The 17,179-nt window shown below is 38.2% G+C and overlaps 1 protein-coding gene across 4 annotated transcripts in view; it reads left to right on the forward strand.

Moving 5' to 3' along the window:
• The window catches only part of CNTLN (centlein), a 203,810-nt gene that overhangs the window by 103,365 nt on the left and 83,266 nt on the right, over positions 1-17,179 (forward strand). For 3 of the 4 annotated variants that reach the window (XM_082783244.1, XM_082783246.1, XM_082783247.1), the window contains one exon: positions 334-459. The exons of the other annotated variant lie outside the window; for it this stretch is intronic. In XM_082783244.1, the coding sequence (XP_082639370.1) occupies positions 334-459 (126 nt within the window). The remainder of the gene's footprint in view (positions 1-333; positions 460-17,179) is intronic. 4 annotated transcript variants of the gene reach the window in all.

Below are 17,179 nucleotides of genomic sequence, written 5' to 3' on the forward strand. Positions count from 1 at the left end.
GATGGGTTCACCTTTTGCTTTCTCCTCCCAGTATTTTAAGGAATGTTGACAGAATGAACGTTAAGCGCCTCTGCTCTGCCACATCTCAGTTGAGAGTCCTGCTGCCATACTAAGATTTCTGTCTGAAACTACTTGATTAAACTTTTCTATAATACCACATTTAAGATGTCATGTTTCACAAACTGTATGACCCCATTTGTCCAACCAGATTTGTATTCTTTACATGCCACAGTTTAGAATCTATGCTTTCTGAAAGTAGGGATGTTTTTGTTACTGTAATCCTAAAACATGTAGATATTTAAAAACAAACAACCTCTTTTCACTCACAAACAGGACTGCGAGCAGTAAAAACAGATACCAGTGTGCAGACCCCCGCCAGCTTTGTCAGGAGGATTCTGATATTGTATGGAGTGAACTAGCTTTTTTCAAACGGGAACACAAAAAGCTATTGATTGAAAAGTGAGTTTGTTTCTTAAATGGTATTTACATAAAGAAACATGCTGCTATTTTTTTCTAAAGGTTGTGCCTTGCAAGCCACATAAAAGGAATTTCTTGCAAAATTCCTAGATAAAACCATCTTCTACCAAAAGCAGAAACGAAAACATCGTCTCTTTTTTTTTCCTCTTAAATCAGTGACAAGTTACAAGTTTGCTAGCACTAACAGAAACTGTATTCCATGATCTAGGGATTGTGTTAATTAATGTGGCTCTCATCTGTTGGAGGTGTCGCTCTTCATTAGCCTGTGTTTTACACACTGCCGTGCTTCATTTTTGGAATGAGGTGGTGAGGGGATAACCTAGCCAACCATCCTTGTTTGATCTCTGTGATACATACGCAATGCAGAATGCCTCAGCTCTCTTGGTTCCCTGCCCTGTCCTGCTAATCCCAGCTGAGCTCATTATGGTGTAGCCTTGCTGCTACTCCTGGAGCCAGAGCTGTCCAAGCTAATTACTGGTAGCAGCAGAGCTGCCTGTTAAGGGTCTGGTGTGGATCTGCTAACATGGTCCTTGGTAGTGACCTGCAGAAAGCACGAGGGAGTTGCTCTCTTTCTTGCTGTGCACAGCCTGTCCTTTGGGTTTAGTGCTGATCCCTTCACACAGCTCTTTTAGCTGCAGTAAGTGTAAAACTTGGTGAAGGAAACTCTTACTTTAGAAAACATACAGTTTGCTGCTTTGATCTCATAATTCATAGGCTATTATACTCAGCCAGGCAAAGTAAGAAAACGTCCTTTTATACTAGACAAAAGGAAGTTAGTATGGTATAATTAGCTCTTTGCTGCTATTTAACACTTTCTGTAAGTCAAGTTGATTTTCTTTTTTTTTTTTTTTTTTTTTTTTAAGAATCAGACATTGTAGAAACTTCTATTCAGACTTCGGTTTTGTCAGCATTAAAGAAAATGTGTTTTCCCAATGGGTCACAATGCAAACCAATTTTGTGGAGATACCATGAAGGCTGCTATCACAGAATTTCAACAGCAGCAAAATGTTTTGTAGTATGTAAGTCCTTGTGTTGCCCATGAGCTATTTCAGCATATTACATACAATATTGTCAGTGGCTCTGTTGCATGGAGAGTGCTTTCATCCTGTAGTTGTAATTGTGTACCTATTCTTGTCACTTCATTGTCACATCTTTGCTGTTTTTGAACAACAAATTTTCATATGCACTACTTTGTTTATTTGGATTTTTATGTAAGAAAGAGCACTTTCTTGCCATATGTGTAATTGCTGTTGTAATTCTCCCATCACTGATCAACAGAAGCACCACAGGCAGCAATAACTCAGAAGCAATAACATAAACCTCTCCTTTTCACATAAAGCTATGAAACAGTGATTGTGTGTGTATTGTGCATACAGTACCTTGCACCCTGAAGTCAGTACAGTTGAACTGTTTTTCTAGAGCTCCTGTGTAGTCACATGTGTGGGGAACACACTTATGCCTGGTACATTGCAGATCACAGTGGCTTTGATAAGGTTGTGGTGACATGGTGCAAGGAAATAGCTGAGCTCTTTGAAATTTAGGAATTTTAAATCAAATTGAGTTATTCTAGTTTTGCATAGTACTTTGTAAGAAGCCAGTGTACCATTGTGATCATTAAGGTGAAGTCTTTATGTGGGGCTAGGTACTTTTTCCTTTTTATTGGCAATGTGGTTAATAGTTTAGTTCAAGTAAGGAAGGAAGACATAATTCCTTTTGGTTGTTTTTTTTTTTTTTTTTTTTTGATATGTCTTAAACATCCATCTCTAACAACATTTGTCTTTAATTTGTTGAAGGAAGTTAGCATTTAAGGATCTGAACTTGCTTGCTTAAGAAAGTCAATACTGAAGGTACTGTACTTTGTAGATTTCTACATAGGGCTTCTTCACATTACATATATTCTTTCTCAAGCTCTCTGGTTAAAGGCTGCGTTCTACAGAGTTGCACCAGTAACTTAAATGAGTGATTTTAGAAGCAACGTAAGCAAATCAAGTTAGCCCATAGTTTTTGTGGATATTTTTAGTTAGATAGACTCTATGTGTTGTTAACTTAAGTTGATTTAGAACCCAGCTAAGCATTAGTTAAGACAAGTTTGTGGGGATCTTCTTTTGAGTGTTTTAACTTTAAATTGATGTAATTTATGGCCGTGAATAGGTCAGAGGATGAATTCAGAAAAACAGCAAATCAGTTACTTGTTTCTTTGTTTTACCTGTAAAGATTTCCTTTATTACTCTGCGACTTCCAGAGGTAGAACAACAGAGTAAAATATCTTTAATTTGTATGCATTACTCTGAAAATAGATTTGTAGTAAAACCCATGCAAAGTCATTCATGTGTTCCAGGCTCTGAACCAAGCATACTGTAATTAATCAGTTTGTAAGTTATGAAATGTGTTTATTAGTTAAGAAAAATTGAAACTGCTTGGGAAGTCACTTATTCTGGTAGATAGTGCCTAAATTCTGTATCTTGTTGAAGTTGGTGAAAGGACTTTGTGTGAGTTGCTACATTCCGTCAGGTCCTTCCTTTTATTAATTTTTCTTCTCATCACAAGCAGGGATTGCTTTGACTGTCCTGTAAGCTGTTACACATTATGTACTTTTCAAGTTGGACGCTAACACAGATAAACAAATATGGATTTTAGGACTTAAATTTAAGCACCTCTTTTTAAAAATATTTGAAATTTTGATTTCCATGAAGTTCTGAATGCCTAACGTCAGAAGTAGGTACTGGAGAATGTTGAGGCTGAATGTATGGCATTACTTCCATATTTTACTTTCTGATTAGTAAAGAATAGTATGTGTGTGTTGTATTAGGAACGTAATGTTTTTCAGAGCCATGGCCTGCATCCTCTCCATTATCAATGATCTATAAATTTAAGCTACTTGTGCATATAAAAGAAAGTATCTGTATATTCTTATAGTTCCGTATGAGATTAGTAAAATACAATAATCAATAAACTGTGATTTTGCAGTATGTGTTCTGTGCTTCATGCATGCATTGCTCTTGAATTTCCCAACATTCTTCTAGAAGGAAGAGAATATTTTTGCTATAAATATGGTTTATATTATTACTAAGACCATTACAGAATAATTATTCTCTGATTATTTACAATAACAGTTTTTGTTCTCCCCATTATTTACTCTTTTACCCACAATATCAAATTATATTGCACTATGTATATTATGTGGATTGAAAGGTGCATATTTAAGTTGTAGAATCTCCTTTTTTTTTCATTGTTGGACTAAAAAAGCAAAATGACTGCAATTCAAGTTCACATTGAGAAATGAACCCATAGCTAAGAAAACAATCTAGTTTTTAAGCCCTCATAACTCGCTGTACTAAGAAATTCTCTATAAACTGCAAGCTAAACTCATGCCAAAGTTGAAGAATTGCAAAGAGGAACAAAAAGAGTTAGTTGAAATAAATTCACTAAGTATTTTTCTAAGCGTTTGTTAACACTAATGGCCAAGTGAAAGCCGCTTCATGGATCTGCTAGGATTTCCTGTTTTTGATTTTCACATGTGGGTCATTTTCCCTGTGAGGTATATAATTCTTGTGTTATGCTGTAGTTATTTCCTGTTAAGTAACACATTATTGCAGGCTACAAAAGCAGTTATATTGATATTGATGTTTGTGTTCTGTGTTAAGGAAAACATGCTTTGATCACTTTTTCACCTCAATAAGCAAACAGAAAAGCAGTAATATTTAAATATCAGTTAAAACTTTGCAAAGGAGAAGGTTGGCACAATCTATGTTGTTTGTATTTAGTTGAAATTCAGGGTAAACTAATACATTGCATGTCCATAATGTCACAATTAAACAACAACTGAATTGTAAACTAGCAAGTTTAAATGACTTTGGAGTTTCCTTCATTTTCATATTAAATTACTTGTTTGCCAGGGTATTGGAATACCCTTTCCCTTTACCCTTTGGTATACAGATTTGAAAAGATATTTTTTACTATTTATAAACTGTTGTGGAAGCTTTACAAATTTACCTTTTCTGTTCTGGATTGCTTGTATGAAATGGTGACATAATTCTTATCCTCACAAGTAACTGGAAATTGGTTGCCCTTATGGTATGATCATACACAGTTTCTGGTAAGGAGGAAATGCTTATAAAGCTAAAGAGAGAGTTACATCATTTGAACAACATTTAGTACTCATTCTTTCATCTGAGCTGTGCATGTCAGCCATATAGGAAATGTCCTCTGGACCTTTGAAGCAATTGGGATCACTGCAAGCTAGTTAGCATTCTTAATCTGCTATAATGGCCATTTAATAAAGGTTTCTTTATAACTTCACACATTTTTCTTTTCTTTTCTTTTTTTTTTTTTTTTGAAAACAAGACATGATTTCTGTTTTCTTTTTCTTCCTGGAGTCAAAGCAGCTTGCCTATAATCTGTGTGCTGATATCTAACCGCTGGGTTAACTAGTAATCTAACTTTGACCATCTACAGCACATGATGCATCTTGCCTTCTCTAGTTTCTAAAGGAGCTAGAAAGCTCCTTTTCTAGCTAGAAAGCTAGAGGAAAGCTGGATTTACTCTTTTGGAACAACAACAGTAAGAAACAAAAAGCTACACTTTATTAATTCTTATGTTTCTTGAATATGTCTCTTTTTCCTAGCAAACTGGCTGAAAAAAGTTCAGTTTTAATATCCTGGGCAGTATCTTTAGCTGAGCAGTAAATGCCTGGTCTTCAGAGAATTTTAGTTTTAAAATTTCCGTTGTTGTGTACAACATCCAAATGCTGGAATATTTTTTTCTTTGTTTCACTGGATAGCTAGGTTGTGTACCAAAATTAATTGGAGGACAAAATTCTTTCATGGTATGTCAATATTAGAAAGTGTTATCTACAGAGTATAGCCCCTCTTACATATGTATTAGCTCTGTATAGTAATCTTTTTTTTCCCTGAGTTTTAAAAGTGCTAGAACATAGAAGGCTTGTTACTTCAAAATAATTAAATTTAGTGACTCTTGCAATTAGATTCAACAGGGATCTTGTTTACTTTTTACTGCAGTTACTGGTACTAGACTACAAAGTCATATATAGCTAAAATAATTACGTATTTCTGCACGTTTTCAGTGGATAAAAATATTGCTAGCTCTAAAGTTTGACTTCAGTTTACTGAAAACAATAAGAACCTAAATTCTGTAGCTGATGTTCTAAGAACTGGCAAAGGTGCATGCTCACTCACTTGACTGAATATTGCCCAATGGAAATATATGTGGAGGCTGGTGAGGGTAACAGACCCTCAGTGGTCTGACTTGGGACCAGTGCTGTTTAATATTGTTATTAATGACTTAGACAGTGGGATCGAGTACACCCTCAGCAAGTTTGCAGATGACACCAAGCTGAGTGGTGTGGTTGATACCAAAGAAGGAAGAGATGCCATCCAAAGGGACCTGGACAGGCCAGAGAAGTGGGCCCATGTGAACTACCTGAGGTTCAACAAGTCCAAGTGCAAGGTGCGGGCTGTTCGCGTTAGGTTGGAGGTTGGACTCGATGACCTTGAGGTCTCTTCCAACCTAGAAATTCTGTGATTCTGTGATTCTGTGCTGCCCCTGGGTCGGGGCAATCCCAGACACAAGCATAGACTGGGAGAAGAGCTCACTGAGAGCAGCCCTGCAGAGAAGGGCCTGGGGGTTCTGGTGGACAAAAAGCTCGACATGAGCCAGCAGTGTTTGCTTGCAGCCCAAAAGTCCTAGGCTGAATCCTCAGAGGAGTAGTCAGCGGGTGTAGGGAGGGGTTGTGCCCCTCTGCTCTGCCCTTGTGAAGCCCCACCTGGAGTGCTGCATCTAGGTCTGGGCCCCCAGCACAAGAAGGATGTGGGGCTGTTAGACAGGCTCCAGAGGAGGGCCACAAAGATGCTCAGAGGGCTGATCTCCAGGAAGACGTGACCTCTCTGTGGCTTTTCAATACCTAAAGGGGACTTACAAAAAAAAGATGAGGGTGACTTTTTCACAGGCAGATAGTGATAGGACAAGGGGCAATGGTATTAAACTAAAAGAGGGAGATTTAGATTAGATATAAGGAGGAAGTTCTTCACTCAGAGGGTGCTGAGGCCCTGGCACAGGTTGCCCAGAGAAGCTGTGGATGCCCCATCCCTGGAGGTGTTCAAAACCAGGCTGGATGGGGCTTTGGGCAGCCTGGTCTGGTGGGAGGTGTCCCTGCCCGTGGCAGGGGGTTTGAAACTTGGTGGGCTTTAAGGTCCCTTCCAACCCAAACCATTCTGTGATTCAATAAAATGATGTTGAGAATTTGAAACAGTGCAGTTGTTGGCTAAACCCCCTTAAAATAGTTTAAAGTGTGATCAACCAGAAGTATTAGTTTTACTAGAGGGTAGTGATTTCTTAAAAGAAGTTCTGTAGGACCAAACTCAGAATTATAAGTGTACATTAACTCATTTAGGGGTATTTGCATAATAAACTCACATGGCCCCTTTTGTGAAGAGAATTATTTGTTTTTCTAGGAAGCCTCCACTTATGTTTTCACAAGGCACTTCATCAGCTATCTGAAGCAAATATATTGTTTTCTTGCGAGAATAATCTGTCAGGGCGGAGCAGGCTAATTTTTTTTTACTAGTGTCCATCAGATCTTACAGTTTCTTGTGACCTGCTTAAGAGACAAGTCTGGGGGTTTACTGTGATTTTTGGAAGTCAGATGTATTAATGTTCTTCTTTTGTTCTTCCATATTCAACGGTGCTTTTTCTGGTCTGTAGGCATTCAAAATCCCAGTAGTATAATCAAGTCTCCAAGTCTCGCCTGTAGTACTTCAGTTTGTTCTAACACATTAAGAGACTTGTACTGAAAACATGCAATCAAGCCGTTAAATCTATTTTCATAGTACATATACAGGGAAAGGCAGAATTCAAGTTTAATTAACGATAAATTTTGTGCATTGTCTGAGATGAAAAAAAAAAAGTGGATGTTGTAGAAAGGCAAGGACCCTTTATATTGTTTGCACTGCTGTTCAATCACAGTGATTTCTGTAGATTTATCAGTGTTATAGGAATATTAAGTATTGTACATTTAGTAAGCACATGGCTTGACCTAACCCAAAGTTAAAACAAATCAATAAGACATTGCCGAAATGCTTTGTCAACACCGAGAGGCACAGGGCACCAACCACCCGGCTAAGAAGCCTGTGCCAATGCCTGACCACCCTCACTGCACAGAAATGTTTCCTAATGCCTAGCTTGGCCCTCCCCTGGTGCAGCTCTGTGCCATGCCCGTGCACCCTGCCATGGGTGACCGGGAGCAGAGACCGGCACCTCCCTGCTGCTTCCACTCCCCAGGGAGCTGCAGGGAGCCGTGGGGATGCCTCTGTGCCTCCTCTTCTCCAGGCCGGACAAGCCTGAGTGTGCGCAGCCTCTCCTCAGGGGGCATGCCCTCCAGGCCTCCTGCCGGCCCTGCTGCCCTCCCCTGGGTGCCTTCAAGTGCCTGAACACCCATTTTCTATTCTGGAGCCTAGAACTGTAAACAATATTCAAGGCAAGACCACACCAATGCTAAATAAAGCAGCAGAATCACCTCTTTTTCTGTGGTGGCTCTGTTGTGTTTAATGCACCCCAATGTATTTTGACTACCTGGGTGCCATGGCACGCAGCCGGCTCTTGTTGAACCTGCTGTCTACCAGCACCCTCGGATCCCTTTCTGTAGGGCTGCTCTCCAGCCACTTGTCTCTCTGTCTGCACCTGTGTCTATGGTGCAGCACCTAACATTTACCCTGGTTGAATTTAATACCATTGATGGTTGCCCAATATATAAAAACAGGAAGTATATATAAAAATAAAGTACTTAATGTATCTCGTTAAACTGTACTGAACTTTCATAGTGAGAAGGTTGTGAATCCTATAGTGATTATGCTATATTGTTTGTGAGGGAGGCTGTTGTGATAGCGTTGTTCTGAAAGAACAAATAAGTACAAATTAAAATTATGAGCATGATTTACTTTTTTAAACCATCTTCTCGTCAGCTGAATTTCATGCTACAGTGAAACAAAGAAAAGATTAGAGGGAAGGTAAAAAAAAAAATGTAAGCTGGATTTTCGACTGTTCTTTTATAGGCTAAGGATGTGCTGTATGTTGGAACTAGTCACCAGTCACTAGTGCGTCCTTGGTTTCCAAGTGACTATTAATTTGAAACATATCTCAAAGCTCATTCTTGACAACAATGGTACTGTTCAATTTTTGGTATGTGAACAGACATTGGATTGGTGTGGAGAAGTTGCTTTTATTCTTTCTCACTCCTGAATGTGGGTTGTAAATCAGACAGACTTTACTTAGCACCAACAGATATTGCTTCCTGCAATTTTCATCCATCCTATGAGTGACTGAATTGGGAAACAAGAATGATAAAGACATATTTTGCAGAGTGAATGTATGACCTAAGATAGATAGTTCACTGACTCTGTATAGTCAAATATTCCATTTCCTTGGCTAATTAAAAATGCAAGTTTCTTTATAGTGTTGTATAAACTGTAAGTTTACAATTTTCTTGCTGTAAAGAAATTCTAGTAAATCATTCTGGATAGCTTGAATGTTCACAAAATGTAAGTAATGCTAGTACTTTTTGCTTTACTCTTCTTTTGGCAGCATTATCCCCAGACATATGTAATGGTTTTTGCTCTCTCACACAGTCTAGATCAAACACCTGCTCCAAGGTTTACTCTCACCTCCCAAGGCTGTCAGTTGACACATAAATATACAGCCCCATGAAAAAGGCGTATTTTACCCTTACTGCAGGCAAATGTTCTTGAATCGTAATGCTGTAGGAACAAAGTAAAAAATTTCTGTCAGACTAGGATTTCAGATGTTGGATAAAGTTTGTGCCTAGTTTGGTTCTCATTACTCTTAAACAATTTTTCTGGAGTGAAAAATTAAAATTATCATTTGCATTATGACATGTCAGACTCCCCATTCTGGTTTACCAGAGCCTCTTCCTGGTTTTTTTTTTTTTGGTTTTTTTTTTTCGTTTTTTTTTTTTATAGACTCTTTACAAAAGTATGCGTAGTGTGCATGTGCATTCTACTCAGATTTTACAGAATAGGATTTTTACCCTTTTCAAGATTCATGGACAGAAAGTACTGTTCAGTTTTGCTTACCTAGAAGTCCTTTCCACATTGATCTGCTGTCTTTCTTCTTAAGCTCCTTTTTTTTATTATTATTATTTTTTTTACTGGGGGAAAGAAAACAGTTTCTTCCATTGTCCCGTTATACTGGCAAGAATTTTTAACCTATTTGACTTAAGGTTTCTGTAAGAAAAAAAAAAATGCTCTTGCACTACTTTGACTCAGTGTCTTTAAAACTTACTTATTTTCATTACAATAATAAGCAACACTAACGTCCCTTTTCAAGGACCCTGATAAAAAAATGTGCAAAACTTTTTTAACAGTTTTTTTTTTTTTTTCTGTTTGATTTTCTTCTTAATTTGGCTTTCCAGTCTTTAACAAACTTAAATGACTCTGGAGGAAAACATTTGAAAAGGCAGCCAGCTACCTTTTGGACTTAGAGGAAGGCTTTCCCAACTGCAGCAGCTCCTGGACTAGCCCCCTGATATCTGTCCACAACAGCAACAGTATGTATTAGGAGATTGTGGTTAGTTCTGCTTATTTCTCCAAAGAGTCATCCTGCTGCAGTCTTACAACCTGTAATCCTTGGGAAGGAGTCAGTTTCCTCAGTGGGTTATACCTTCTTACGTATTCAGCTCTATTAGAAAATAGATTCTGTGCTTGGTTTTATTTTCCAGATAAAATTCCCTGGGACAAATGGGAGAAAAGTTTTATTGTTTGTTTGGATGTTTATTTTAGACTACCATGAGCCTGCTCTCTTAATTCCTTTTATCTGTATGCAGAGAAGTGTAGGAGTCTCCTGTTGGCCTTACCTGTGAATGCCAAAAGCTGCTGATGAGCAATGGCTGACTTATGGGATGTGTATTACTCTTGAGGCAGTGGTTTGCTAGAGGACTAACTACAATCCTTTGGCAATGGGTTAACCTAGGGTCAGTAACTCTCGAAGGAAGGAGCCATTTAAACTGATAACTGCAAGCAGAAAGTTTATGCTATGGTTCAGTCTATCTTTCTAAATTACCATTTCTTTAATGCATTGAGACACAAATGCACATGTGTACGTGTACCTTAGATTTGGAGCTGTGTGAGGGCTCCTGATGGTATCTTTAGAACTGCTGACAATTAAAAATGATGAGTACTAGGAAATTTTGTTCTAGCAAGAAGGTATATTTTGCAGAAGCCCTGCTTATATGCAGATGGTATGAGCATTTCGCCTATTCAAGTAACTTGATAAGTAAGCAAATGTTATAGAGAATTTCTTGCTGATGCATAGCTATAATCTAAAAGAAATCAGAAGTAATTCCTTTGGCAAAACTGATTCTGTAGTACATTTTTTATTATGCTACCTCTTTCTAAATTCCAAGTGGGTAAATATTTGAGTATTATGAAAATAATACTTTTGGTTACTCCTCCTTTATTATATTGTGATAAAATAGAATTCAGAACATTGGATAATATGGGAAGAGCCAATACTATAATTATGAGTCAAAGTCAGTACGTTTAAAAATGTATGGAATACCAGCATAAACAATCAAATGGATAGATTTGATCTCCTTCAATTTCTTACCTGTCCTTTTTTTAATATTGCCAAATGTGGCTGTGGCACAATCATAGTTCAAAAATATAAATGAAGAGTTGGTACATAAAACAGGATGCCATTCCCTGCTCCTCTTAGGTGCCTTTTTATATATGTGATGCAATGAAGAAGAATGACTTTTATCATGCTATCAGTAGTAAGCAAAACCTGTTGAGGTTGTTCTCAGGATATTATTAATACATCAATATTGGCTTACAGAGTTAAAACAAAGACATGATTCTTCTCCTCATCTGCCATGTTAGAAGATACTGGCAGCCTTCTAGGAAGTGCCAGTCAGATTCCTGCAGAGTTCAGGTGCTGATTCCTACTAGGTCAAGGACTTGTTGACTTCTCAGCTAGGAAGGTGTTGAAAGTTGTTCCCTGACCATATAACTTAGAACAGCAAAGCCCTTCCACAGTATTCTTCTGGATAAACTGGAAACCCATTGGCTTGGACAGGTACACTTTTTACTAGGTTAAAAACTGGCTGGACAGCCAAGCCCAGAGAATGGTGGTGAATGGAGTGAAATCCAGCAGGTGACCAGGCACCAGTGGTGATCCCCAGGGGTCGGTGTTGGGGCCCATCCTCTTTAATATCTTTATTGATGATTTGTACAAGGGAATTGAGTGCACTCTCAGCAAGTTTGCAGACGATGGGATGAGTTTCAACATGGCTAAGTGCCAGGCCCTGCACATTGGCCACAACAACCCCATGAAGCGCTACAGGCCTGGAACAGAGTGGCTGGAAAGCTGTGCAGACGAAAAAGATCTGGGGGTGCTAATTGATGTTCGCCTGAACATGAGCCAGCCGTGTGCCCAGGTGGCTAACAAGGCCAATGGTATCCTGGCTTGTATCAGGAATAGTGTAGCCAGCAGGACCAGGGAGGTGATCATTCTCCTATTCTGATGAGGCCGCACCTCAAGTACTGTGTTCAGCTTTGGGCTCCTCTCTACAAGAAGGACACTGAGGCCTTGGAACATGTCCAGACAAGGGCTACAAAGCTGGTGAAGGACCTGGAATTTACTTTTAAAAAGGCAAGAAATGGAAGAAAATATTTTTTCCCTTACAGCATTTATAACTGTTTGTCCTGGTTTCAGTTAGAACAGAATTAATTTTCTTCCTAGTAGCTGGTGGAATGCTGTGTTTTGGCTTAGGATGAGAAGAGTGCTGATAACACCCCGATGTTTTAATTGTTGCAGAGCAGTGCTTATACCAAGCCAAGGACATCTCAGCTTTTTGCTCTGTCCTGCCAACAGGCAGGCTGGGGGTGCAGTAAGAGCTGGGAGGGGACAGACCCAGGACAGGTGACCCAAACTGGCCAAAGGGGTATTCCATACCATCTGACGTCATGCTAAACAATATATAGGGGTGGCTAGCCAGGGGGAGGGGGCCGGACTGCTCGGGGTTAAGCTGGGCATCGGTCAGCGGGTGGTGAGCAATTGCATTGTGCATCACTTGTTTGTACATATTATTATTACTTTCCTATTATCACCATTGTAACATTATTATTATTGTTGTTATTATTATTTTGTTATTATTATTTTCCTGTCTTATTAAACTGTCTTTATCTCAACTCACGGGCTTCACTTTCCATTTCTCTCCCCCGTCCCAGAGAGGGAGGGGGGAGGGTGAGCGAACGGCTGCGTGGTGTTTAGCTGCCAGCCGGGTTAAGCCACGACACTGTTGTATGCTATATTTCTGTATTTGCTTGCTTAAGCAAAAACATACTTATTATGAAAAAGAGAGCTAGGAAACACCCCATTTTTCAAGTAAATATTGTCCTTAGGAGACTTGTGAAGCTGAAAGCATCCTCTGTGTTCTGTGTTACTGCTTTATAAAGCAGACAGTTGACTGTTCCTGTATTTTTGTAGATCTGTTCTTCTCACAGAGTTCCTAAGTGATGAATTTCCCTACTGAGAGAAGAGATGCTCAAATACTTGTTCTACCCATTATTATAATCTGAAACAGGAAAGATAATGAATCATAAAGTGAAAAGATAATTTTTCTGTTTTCTTAAAAGTACTTAAGAGGAAAAAAAATGTTTGATATCATCCAAAAATTTTAAAGTATGCTACTCTTTTTTTTTTTTTTAAAGTCAGCCTTGTAGTTGTATGTAATTGTAAAATATGAAATTTGTTGATCAATCCTAAAATAAATAAATAAATAAATAAGTGCCAAAAGCACAGTTATATGGAGATTTATACGAGACATCTAAAATATACATCATCTTCAAAATTGCCTACCTTAACTCTCAGTACTTCTACTAGCAAAGATGGAGGAGGCATGTACTAATGTTGAAAGAATTCTTTTCAGTATCTGTGCCTCGAGACTATAATCAGCTAGAAACACTTTACAGAGAAACTACCTTTCCACTGTAGAAATATCTTCAAAGATTCTGTCTCTCAGCTTCAGTTTATGCCTTGGATCTTTTCAGATGACATAAACACGATGCCCTTTGCTCAGCACTTGGTAAATCAAACACAAGTTTTTCAATGCCCTAAAAAAATCCCTTTTCAGTTAGTATCAAAACCTTAAGCGTTTCTTCTTTCCATTTTTTGATGTGTTAATCAAAAATGACCAAGCAAAAAACTGCAGCAAATCAGTGAATATATGCTCAAGATAATTATAGCAAATACTATCTTAATCTTCTAAGAGTTTTGAAAGCTGTTATTCACAGTATCTGAACTTTGATGCTGCTGTTCTGACTCTAGTTCTAGTAGGTTAGTATTCTTCATTACCACACACAGAGCTTATTTTTGATCCTTTGAGATGAAGGATTGCAGAGGCAATCCCTCTTTCACCCTCAGTAAGTGAGGGAGGCATCTCATGTCACTAGAATCCATGCAGCTGGATCACAGTTCTCTTCAAGTACCTAATCTGGTACAGGATGAAGCCCAGATGAAGATCCGTTTTGTCTTGACAGATACAGTTTTAAGAAAATGTACCAAAGGTTTTCAAACGATAACTGTAAATTCCACTAGACACGAGCTAACAGTATCTTCTTAAAGTGAGGTGATTGTGTAAATGAAAGGGTCAAAAGTACTTCTCTCCCCTCCCCCCCGTTCCTTTTTTTCAAGTTGAATCATTTCTTTGAGTGTTGCATTATACTTGACTTCAGTTACCTTGAATTCCTCAAAGTCCCATCTTGTTCCTCAGAAAGTTTCTCACTTGACCCTTCTTTGATGCTTCCTCCAACTGATCATATTCACTTGTTCCTGGGGAAAGTTGCAATCATACTACCTCTGCAAAGAAGACCAGATTACATCCTTTCCTCTTTTTTTCTTGAGCTGCTCTCTTTTAACAAAATATGCAGGCTATAGTATTCTTGTTGTGAATTGTAGACAACTGAACTAGGTTGGACAGATGCTTTTTTTATATATACAAATACTAGCTAGAGTAGTGTGTCAAGAAATATTCACATGTGTAAGAGCACATTTTACTGCTGAGTTGGGAACAACAGAAAAAAAGGAAGGGCTAACTGCTTCTGTATGTGGTTCATGTTGCAGGTATTGCACTGCTTTTTATCTTGAAATGTAAAAAGATTTATGAATAATAAAAAATAAATAGTTGAATGTAGACAGTTGTGTTATAAAGAGACAGCAATTAGTATTTTCCTGTGTCATCTTCTGAATTTGTAAAATTAATGTGGTATTCACCAAAACCATACAGATTATACATTATTTTTTTGTTAGCACTGTATTTGTCTTAAAGTTTTGGAGCAGATAAGGCTTGAAGGTGTCATGCTGTAGTACATTTATTTTTTAGAAAGAAAAGATTGAGTAAGAATCAGTATAGAATATGTTCTTAGATTACTTAAATTCTTAGCTCAATGCTAACTTTGCTGGCCTTGAGTAGCATTATCTCTGCATTGAAGAATTACGAAGTTTATGAAAGAAAGATTTTAGTACTTCAGAGATTAAATAAACCAAGCAAACAGTTCACTAGCTAATAAGGATAGGATAGGAAAGTAATTAGATCAGAAATTGAAGGTGTATCTGCATAAGCTTCCTTCGATTTAAGAAATATTTAGCTCAGGATGCAGGTAGCAGTCCCACTAGTGGATGTAATTATTTCAGTTTGTTACACAGTGATGTGTACATGTATCATTATCTACATGGAAGACATCTTCTGTATGTGCTGTTGCATGGAGGAATATGTTCTCTTAGATGGGGAGGCCACAAAGAGATGAGTCCTGCTGTCTATGTACATCCTTTTGTACCAAGAAAGTGTCTGAATCAAATGGACTCTTTTAAGGATAGATGGAAGCTGGTGCTGTTAGTGGGAGGTCACAAAAGATAAGGAAGGCTTTCTAAAGATATTGTATGTACTACTTGTTGACTGGCTTATTAAGCAACAGAATGAAGAAATGATATGCAAGGACGTCTATGCTACTGCTAGAAGCCAAAAAATCAGCTGGACTTTTTGGCATCAGGTGACAATCCTGAGACATTAGGTATCTTGGAGACCTGGAAGAAGGAATGTAATCTGTGGGATACAGTGTTGCCCAGGAATGTTGTAGTCCCTCTTTGCAGCAACGACAGAGTAGGATTACATGGTTAGAGACTGGTACAGTATAAAAAGGATTTTTTAAGTGTAGTATTGTACAACTGTTACAGAAAAATGGCAGCAGTATGTATTTTTTTGAATGAAAGTCCTATATTCTAATAGTAAGTAAGTCATAGTAAAATTGGAGATGACACAAAGGCATGCTGTTGACTCATACTCAACTAGTTGCTCAGACCTAGAGGTCTTTGAGGCTGTACTGTTGCACTGGGTTGTTCTGGCAGGAGTTTGCCTTTGGTGAGCTTCATAAGGTTCCCTTCAGCCCATTTTTTCTGCCTGTTGAGGTCTTCCTGAACAGCAGCTGTCCAGCCCTCAGTTGCTCCTCTAAGCTGTAGATCATCTGTGAACTTGCTGGGAGGTACCCTAACCCATCATTTAGGTTTTTCGTAAAGACGTTAAAAAGTTCTAGCTCTGGTATGGATCCCTGTGAGTGATACTTTTGATCATAACCCTTTGAGCCTGGCAGTCCAGAAAATTTTCCAGCAATCTCACCTATTTTGCAATTCTACATCTCAGTTGTTTAACAGTAAGGAGGTGCGAGGTGGGAGGCTCTCTCAGAGGCCTGGACAAATTCAATGAATGCAGGGTACCTGCTTTCCTTTTATTCTCAAAGCTAGTCATCTCTTTCTAGATGGCAGTCAAGTTAGTCAAGCAAGATTTTTCTTTGGTAAATCCATACTGTCTATTTTGAATCATCTTCCTGACAATCATGTGGCTAGAAACATTGAAACATTTTCCAGGATGATTTGATTTGTAACTTTCCTAGGAGCAGAGGTGAGGCCTGTAGCTCCCCATATCCGGTCCTTAGTGAAGGTGGGTTCAAGTTTTGCCTCTTACATATATATATATATATGTATATATATTTAAATTATATTTAAATACTAGCAGAAGAGAGCAGACCAAATCAAGTGAGCTGCCAGTATTCACTTTCCAGAAAGAGAACCACACAAAAATGAAGCAAATAGACATGTCTTCCCCCCATACCAAGATAGAAAGCCTATAGACAATTGGAGACTGCTAAGAAAGGTACTAAATTGGAAACCCAGCTAAAATATGTATTGCAATTTTTTTTTTTAAGAGTTAATAAAAACAATCAACCAAACTAAAAACAAATCAGCTCAACTGGGTAGCTTATGTGGACCACATAGAAAAGAAAAAAAAAAAAAAAAACACAACACAACATTTAAAGCTTAAGCTTGTTTTGGTGCAAACAGGAAAACCAATAAAAAATGTCAGTTTAAAGGCAAGAAGAAAGATGAGAAAGCTAAAAGAATTCTTCAAGAGTGTTTTTTAAGGATGCCTAAACTACGTCAGTGTAATTCTGCTTAAATGATGTGAAAAATAAGCCAATTAGGAAACTTTTAGGTTTGCTTAATGGTAACAGTGTAAAAGGATACACTAGGATTACAAGGCCATAAAAGAGCATGTCAGTGAATCTTTTTGTCAGCCTTCTCTAATGAAGATGCTAGGAAAATGTCAACAGCCCCTCTGTTC

Source organism: Aythya marila (assembly GCF_965140915.1).
Source record: "Aythya marila genome assembly, chromosome: Z".
Lineage (NCBI taxonomy): Eukaryota > Metazoa > Chordata > Aves > Anseriformes > Anatidae > Aythya > Aythya marila.